The sequence below is a fragment of the Mastomys coucha genome, unplaced genomic scaffold, assembly GCF_008632895.1.
Source record: "Mastomys coucha isolate ucsf_1 unplaced genomic scaffold, UCSF_Mcou_1 pScaffold18, whole genome shotgun sequence".
Lineage (NCBI taxonomy): Eukaryota > Metazoa > Chordata > Mammalia > Rodentia > Muridae > Mastomys > Mastomys coucha.
In genome coordinates this window covers 2,021,189-2,030,019 of record NW_022196900.1, presented here as the reverse complement: position 1 = coordinate 2,030,019, position 8,831 = coordinate 2,021,189, and the positions used below count along the sequence as shown (strand labels likewise).

The following is an 8,831-nucleotide window of genomic DNA, read 5'->3' as shown; positions in this document are numbered from 1 at the left end:
ACTGCTCTGCAGGTTGCTCTTAACTGGGTCAGTCAGACAGGAGCGGAGTAGCTCAGGAATCAATACTCCCCAGGATCAACTCAAGAGTCTTTCATATCTGGATCTCCTCTTAACTCGGCAGGAAGCTACACATCAGTGAAAACTGAATTAAAAGCAATAGGGAAGCCAGTAAGATGGATCAGAGAATGGAAAGCAACTAAATATGCTCCATAAACTAACTACAAGTGGGCCTGAATTTGCCCCTGAAAAATCAGGGCTTGCCGGCCACGGGAAGCAGTGCACTGGCAACCTAGCACACAACTTCTCAGAAGGGAAGACTCACCGCAGGGCCTGAGTCGAACTCATGATCCTGTATTGTACTTGTGAGAACCGATGAAGGGAACTTTGGGATGCCAAGAACAGCATCTTTCAGCCAACACAGCAGCCAGGTTACTGGCCTGTGTCTTACATACTCGGGTCAGTGTTAACACGATTTAATTGTTGCATCTCTCTCTGGAGGTTAGGGGATCTTGTGTTGGGTTTCAGGAACAGGCAAGCAAGCCTTAGAACCTCTGAAATCCTATCCCCAATGTTGTGGGTTTGTGCATTGCAGGGAGACGGGGGACATATACTCGATTGTAATCACTGCTCTAAAGAGCTCTTGTCAAGAGAAATTTACCTCCCCCGCAAGATAAAAGTGTCCTGCTTCTCAAATTCACTCTGTGCCCTCTCTCCAAGAGAACGGATTCAGAAGAGAGGGACAGAAATCAGGAAAGTCTTTGTTCCTCACACGAGTCTCATGAAAACTAGACTCGGGAACTCCTAAACTCATTTTCTGTCCTGAGCTGACAGAGAATGCTGTGGTATGGTTATCAGCTTGTCTGAGGGGATGAAGGGGTGAGTGAGGTGAACTGCACACTCTGGAGGGAGTCCGGTAAGCACTGTCAACAGGACACAGCAATGAATTCCAGGCTAAATCACTGCTGGGCCTCAAGCAGGCTCTGCCAAGGCTTCATACGTAAGAAGAAAGAGCCCAAGGCATACACTTGCTTAGGAAGCTGTCCCTCCTGGTCATTTGTGACTCACGAGCTCTCCTATGGTGCTAACAAGGCAACAAAGGCAAGGAAACCAACTGGTTTTCAAGCACTAGTGCTTAGCAAAGAAAGAGAACAGTCTGCTTTCAAAGTTGTCACAGGACAGGAAGAGAGAGATGCTGGCTATTCCTCCCTCTGCCGTCAGCCCTTCCCGCCTCACCCACACTCACCCTCTGTTCGTCAAGTAGCGAGCTGCAGGGCTGTTTCTTGCAATATTCCCGGCTGGAGAGATATGGTCCGTTGTTACTGAATCTCCTAAGTTTAGTAGCACATAGGCATCCACTATAGACTTGGGTGGCTGGAGATCTAAAGTCTATTGAAGAATGCACAAATCAGCATTTGCCCAAGTTTCCCAGGCAGGTCACCAGGTGGGCTCGACACCAAGTGAACCAGACTGAGAGTTCTACATCAGTGCACAGAAAAGCCTCAGCTACTGGCTCATAGCGACCGTGTTTACAATTAGAAGTGAGGTGAACTGAAAGTATTCGCCTCTGAACCTTGGACAGAAGGTGACATGGTGGCACCAGCCCTCCAAGGCAATAGGAACACAGCTGCAAGGACATTCTTTCTGCTTCTCCATATAATTCTTCAGATGCCACGAACAACTGGGAGGCTGACTTCTCTCTCCTTACCCTCTGTCCCAAAGCGACCCATCATGGAGAGTAAGATTTCAATAAATGTGGCAAGCCCTGATAATAATCTCCCGAACCAGTCCTGCTGACCTTAGCTGGTCCTCTCCTAGGTGGTGTCTTCTCACCAGGATGTCTCTGCACAGCCATACAGAACTTCAGACCAGAGAAGCAGTGCCTACAGCCAAGCTCCCGAGCCTCGTACAACTCTCTCAGTATTATCAGGTTGAGTATGCAAGGTTTTACTGTAATGGGCAGCCAGCATAAGGCTGTGGGCTAAGACTGTACAAGAAAAAAACATCTTTGAAAGAGCTTATGTTTAAAAGTAAAAAGCCAGGGGGCTGGAGAGATGGCTCAGAGGTCAGGAGCACCAGACGCTCTTCAGTTTGTAGCACCTACATGATGGCTCACAGCTGTCTGTAACTCTAGGTATAGGGGACCCACTGCTCTCTTGTCACCATCCTGGGCACTATACATGTGTGGTACAAGCAAAACAGTCTTACTCATTAAAAAAGAACATTAGGCCAGTGAGTGTGTGCCAGTAAAGGTTCTTGCCACCAAAACCTGAGGACCTGAGTCTGATCCTGGAACCCACTGTGCACGGACAGAACTCACTCAGGAAGCTCCTTCTGACCTCACGTGTCATGGCACACCTGTGCCCGTGCTCACATGCAGGTGCATACACACACACACACACACACACACACACACACACACACACACACACGCGCGCACACACGCGCACACACATGCACACACACACACACGCACACGCACACACACATGCACACGCACGCGCGCGCACACACACACACACACACACACACACACACACACACACACGTAAAAACACATAACATCTATAAATATAATGAAAATCCATACCAAGCTTTCAAAGAATGGCGGTGACTTAATGTACGTAGATTTGGGATCCCACGCATACAGCTTCTCTGACGGGGCTGCTAAGGCATTCCAGCTTTTGTTTACAGTCTGAAAAAAAATGTAAAAACAAAAGGGAGGGGGAGGATCAATCACGTTCCACTCCAGGAAAATTCTGATAGGTAAATAAAAACTTCCAAAAGAGTTCTACTAAAATCCACTTTAATTCTAAGCAGATACACAAAGTGGTTCCTTGGTCTTGCCTAGCGACAGGAAGCCTGTGCAGTCCTGCCCTGGTATCAAGGCTCTTCACCCTCCCCAGGGACTCACTGGCAGTGTCTGTCTTCACTCTCCTGTGAAGACACTAACTGTCTACCGTGATGAAACTGAAGAGGCCATGTTAGCAGTGCTGAGGGAAGCTGCCAGCTAAGTGCCACCGTGAGACTGGGGACCTCAGTCCACAGCCCAGAGAGGGCCTCAGGAGATGGTGTCAGCCTGGATGGGTGACCTTTGCTTACAGGTTGGGAGGGCTGAGGATCCCACTGGCTCTGCACCCACACACGAAATGCTGCTGTTTTAATTTGCTAAGGGTTACCTATTTTTATTTCCAATATATGTGTCTATATTTCCTTTTGTAATGATTTCATGTACACCTGTGCAATGTTCTAGGACATATCCCCCCCATTGCCCTCTTGCCCCTCCAATTCTTACTAACCTCATTCCCTTCTTCTCACCCCCTCTCTCCTACGTTCATGCCTTTTTCTTCTGACCTGCTCAGTTTAATTAGCATTGCTTGTATGGGCATGGGTTAGGTGATTAGCTGGAGCCTGGATACCTTCTCAGTAGCTACACTACTGAAGAAAATGACTCCCAAGCCACCCACCGCTCATCAGGGAGGGATCCACCCCCATCCGCGATGGAACCAACAGATAATAGATATATACTCTTAAAATACTGGGCTTCCAGGTTACATGGACGCTAGATAGCAAATGACAGCCACTGTGTATCTAAGTTGGCTTGAATTTTCTTCAAAGATCTGTTGACCTTTGCCAAAACATGTTTAGTCAGATGGCTGACAAAGCCGCCTGACACTATTTCCCAGTGAGCAGCTCGTGGAAGGAACAATGAGAGGATTCCATGCCCACCTCCCTGTCCTATAATCTTATTCTCATTCAAACCATAACCCCAGGCAGAAGACCCTGGCCATCAGGGATGAGCATTGCGAAGGCTCGTTTCCCACTCATTTTCTCCTGTTTTGTTTATTTCTTCATTTAGCTTCTCTGAGACAGGATCTTACTACGTAGACCCAGGCTGTCCTGGGAATCACTATGTAGACCAGGCCATTCTCGAATGCCCGGAGATCCACCTGCCTCTGCCTTCTGGGTGCTGTGCTGGGATTAAAGGCATGAGCTACCATGCCCGGCTTTTCTCCTATGTTAAAATATACTACATTTTTTCCCCTTCATTTCAACAAGCTGGCACATTCTGATTTTTTTTTCCACATTCAAATGATTCTTTGAGAGGCACACTCAGTCAACTAACTCCACTCCAGTGACAAAATATAGGGACTATCATGGTCCTCAATGCCAGGATGTCTGAAAAAGAGTGGAGCTGTAGTGGACCTAAAGACTGCTACTAAGGCCTGTGCCATCCCTAGTGCCAATCTGTGCATCATGGGCGAAGAATAACCAAGAGCGCTCTCCAGGTCAAAGGAAGAAAGAAGTGTTTTTCTCTATTGCTTATGCTCCTGTTAGCCTCGAGGACTGCAAACATAACAAAATAAATACTTTCTAGTGTATGCATGCACTGTGGTGAATCTCACCTCTATTTTCTGATAGACCTCCTTAAACATCCCGGGGATGACATACTGCCGTTCCACCGCCTGGATCTCATCTCGAGTTGGCCAGATATCCTTCAGAAACACTTGCTGGCCCTGTGCATTCACTCCTGGGGAAGACATGTTACCGATGAGAAAATCTCTAACACCCATTGTCATTATTACAAAGCCACATCTGTTCTGTGCAAACATGCACCAGTGAAGACTGAATCTCTTCCTCTATAAGAAAATCCCTGATCACATTTCTATCCCGGGTTTAATATATAGCCTGGGAGCATACGCTCTCTTATTTGCAGACATTTACATACAGCTGGGCCTCTAACTCGTAGGTTTTGAATTTGTTAACTTAATCAACTATAGACCGAAAACAGGAAAAAATAAATAAATAAAAGTGCCCGCACTGAACTTGGACATCCCTCTCTCATTATTCCCTACACAACATTTATACAACATTGGCATAGTCATAGGTATCATGAGTGGCTTAGAGGTGGCCTGTGCCTAATATGAAATACTTTCTCGTCTGCTGTTAGGCACTCGAGTTCTGGCAGACTTAGGTATCCTCAGAGGTTCCTGAAGCCAATGCTCTCTGGACACTGACGAAGGCCTACCATACTGTTTTTAACCGGGGACTCAGAGCCAACAGCACACACATCATGCCTGAAGGAAGCCCCTGTCAATGTCAGGCACACCACTGGCTTCTTGTGTGTAGAACACTGGATGCCAGTTCAGGATTCTGCCCCAGGCTATCTAAAGTGAACATAACGGCACTGACTATGAAGAGGACATTTGTTTACAGACTTACGAGGCGAGGCAAGAGGGCAGAGTGATGCTGTGTCTGGCTGTAGCACACTGAACATGTGTATTGGGTAACATAGCTTTCCCCCAGCTCATGTCCCCTGACAACACTGGGAATATTGATTTAGGGTCGAATACATTTTAGTGAGTAGGGATAATTGAAAATGTAGAATCCAAATCCATGGTTTGGATTGGTTGGTCAACTGTAGATAGAGTTCCATTTCTTAAATGCAAATCTAAGGGAGTGAGGATGCAGAGAGCAAAAGCCCAGGGCAAAGCAGCACTTGGGACTGTGAGATTCTGCAACACCGTGCTCAGACAGGGATGCACAGTGGAACGGGAAGCCTGCAGGTCTCGGGACGCCAGCAGGAGACAAGAGCCCAGGCTCACTGAAGAATCCGGAATGGAAAATTGCTAATACATTTGGACTTTATGTCCCTTTTGCCACCTACCACCTCCTATAGAGTCTTGCTTCTTCCACTGTCTCGTGGTTGTACCCTGGAGAACAGTGAAGAGACCTCTGTCTCATCTGCAGAGTCTTTGTTTTTAGAAACAGGGTCTCACTGTGCAGCCCTGACTGGCCTGGAGCTCACTTTTAGAGATCTGCCTGCTTCTGCTTTCTAAGTCCTAGGATTAAAGACATGTGGCAGCATGCCCCCCAAAAGCAGCAACTTCCTTCTCGTCTATTTTTTCAATTCACTAGAAAGAGACAGTCACAACCCCCAAAATCTTACCCAAAGGCTCTTTCTCGAAGTCAATCCTGACGGTGCCTGCAATTGCATATGCTATTACCAGTGGGGGAGATGCTAAGTAGTTGGCCCGTGTGTTAGGATGGACTCGGCCTTCAAAGTTCCTGTTCCCAGACAGAACTCCAACAGCGACGAGGTCTCCCTGTGTGAGGCAGGACAACTATCAGTTCACAAGGAAGGCGCTGCCTAGGCTTCTGTCAGGTCAGTTTTCACATCATGTGGACAAAGATGTCAGCCATCCTTCCCTCAGGTCTCCTGCTATAGGGAGGGGGCCATGGAGGGGTATTCCAAGGGTAGATGTTCCAGATCAGATGCAGGGAGTAGTGGTCAGTAATTTCTGTTCTTGAGAAAATACCAGATAGGTCAGCATATGACATAATTTTTGCTGCAGGGGTCTAATACCAGGAGAGACTACCAAGAAAGGTCAAAGGGTGACAGCTGAAGGAAGCCACAGTGACGGGTGCAACAGTGTTTTTCGGGGCTGTAGATCTGTGGGGCCAGAAGCCATGCCAACCGAGGTAGTTTATATAAGGGGATGTGTATGATTTGGAACCAAGTTTCGAATGACTAGTAACAAACAATTGTAGAGCTCCTTATCATTAAAACCAGCATGATCTGAGCCCTCATCTATGTGCCAGGCACTGTCCTAAATCATTCAGTGTAGGACCCCCGGAGTTAGCTCAAGACACCCCAAGACCAAGTTCTCAGAACAAAGTACATTTATTTGTCCCAGAGGGTCACAGGGCAGGGAAGAAGAGACACACACAGGAGATAGAGGATGAGGGAAAGTGGAAGGGATATTTGTTGGGATGTGCGGGTAGGGAGCACATGACAAAGGACTATCACTGGATAGAGAGGAGACAGATGTGGTGCACAGGGAAATGGCAGTTTGTAAAGGTAAAGGGGGAGCCCTGTGTTAGGATGAGGTTGAATTTTGATTGGACATGATCAGGGCGGACAAAGGGGGGTTTTGATTGCCGGACTTTAAATCTTTGATAGCCTCAGGAGGAGGAAGTGGCCAAATAAGAGAACAGATGGTTTTTAACGAGGCAGATGGAATGGGGAGAAGGGCAAGGCCTTGGCTTGCTTTGGCTGGCTGGCTGGAGTCCCTCCATTCAGCATTCTCATCTCCAACGTACAGTTGTGGAAACCGAGACACAAACCGCCTACTTTAGTTGCCCAATGTTACACGGCTAGTGATTTCTCCTCATTAATCTTACTTCTAACGCATATCCTTAACCACACCCCAATCCCAAGGACTGCCTTAAAACTTGGAGGATCTGCCACATCTGAGTTCTTGTCTATGAACTCAGACAAGAGGTCTGCAGGACACAGACTTCCATAATTACCTGAGTGATCGCCTCTACCACAGGCTCAGGAAGGGGTCCACTGTTGCCGATGCAGGTCATGCAGCCGTAGCCCACCACGTCAAACCTAGGCATCAGAGCACAGGACACGTCCACTCAGTGAGCCCCTCTGCTGGAATACCCCTGGAGGCCACAAGTTATAAAGGAATGGCAGTGGAGTGAGGTTAGGACAGGATGCTACTGACACCTTAAAGCTTGAAACACAGGAGTCAAATGATTTGGAGTATTTAAAAGCTTAAGCCAGATATGTCACTTAATGTCCCCATCTCCTATTACTGTGTGTTCCCCAAACTTCTTGAATTTTATAAAATACACGGGGAAAACAGATCTTATTCAAACTAAAACAGTAATGGGGGAAACTGTTTTGGCATCTAATCTCTCTTTTGCCTCAAGGACTAGAACGACTGCAACCATGCAAGTAATTTTCACACCAAAATGCAGACAATTGCACAGCCACTGCCAACCAGTGGTTCATCTCAGTACAAATGAGGAACAGCGCCCTCTTCTGGGGAAAGGAGGAAATGTCACACAGGAGCCCAGGGGTTGCTCTTGTTCCTATTGGGCCTCATGCAGTTGGAATGCAGGGGTTTTAGGTAAAATGCTATGAAGGAACACAGCACCAGATAAGCTCAAAACCGCTACCCACAGACAGAGAGGCCAGAGCACTACCACAAAAGCTAAGGCACAGACAAAACAAACACCCCCTTCCTCACCCTAACTGGGACAGGTAAGGCATGACTCCACTCTCTCGGAGGTAGTAGGTGACCACTCCACTTCCAGGAGACAGGCTGGTTTTGACGTAAGGCTTCACATTCAGCCCTGCCTCTACAGCTTTCTTTGCTAACAATCCTGTGAAACGGTGAACAGAGACATGGCATGGGTGGCTATTTATTTACATGTTAAGAACACATTAGGAAAAAGCCTGGTTTTTTCCAGTTATATTTCTTGACTGACAGATCAAAAGTTCACCACCCAGAGATAGCTGATGCATGCAGCAAGCCCGAATGAGTCATGGAAATAAAGTGAGAGGTAGAAGGGCTCTTGCTCCTTTTAACAAATACACAGGCTGGTGGCACGCACCTTTTCTCCCAGCATCCAGGAGGCAGAACCTCTGTGAGGTTTGACCAACCTGGTGTACACTGCAAGTTTTCAAAAAACAAAAACAATCAACCAAACAAATAGATGAAATCCAAGTCATTTTGGAATATTTTATAATATGGGTTTTTAAAGTTTGGCGGGAAAATTATCTAAAATTATCTGTTTGGATTTAGATGAAAATTATAACTGGGTACTGAATGACAGCAAATCCAGGCAGCCTACAACAGATCTAGAACACAGATAATCGTCAAGCAGAGGAGCAGAGGCTCTGGGCCCCTGGACTGTGATGGGATAGTCTGTACTTGCACTCCGGAAGAATCACAGCTGTGGGGAAGGCATGGGCAAAGAGGTGAGGGAACAAGGAGACAAGGCCGTGGGGTGGGGCTGGGGGCAGGGGGCAGGGG

General features: G+C 47.3%; 1 protein-coding gene across 2 annotated transcripts in view; it reads right to left on the bottom strand.

The window, feature by feature from the left end:
* Positions 1-8,831, bottom strand: part of Aco1 (aconitase 1) — a 57,718-nt gene that overhangs the window by 8,403 nt on the left and 40,484 nt on the right. For both annotated transcript variants that reach the window (XM_031377055.1, XM_031377054.1), the window contains exons 12-17: positions 8,043-8,178; positions 7,312-7,396; positions 5,948-6,104; positions 4,404-4,528; positions 2,588-2,692; positions 1,244-1,386 (exon numbers count right to left, since the gene is read on the bottom strand). In XM_031377055.1, the coding sequence (XP_031232915.1) occupies positions 1,244-1,386; positions 2,588-2,692; positions 4,404-4,528; positions 5,948-6,104; positions 7,312-7,396; positions 8,043-8,178 (751 nt within the window). The remainder of the gene's footprint in view (positions 1-1,243; positions 1,387-2,587; positions 2,693-4,403; positions 4,529-5,947; positions 6,105-7,311; positions 7,397-8,042; positions 8,179-8,831) is intronic.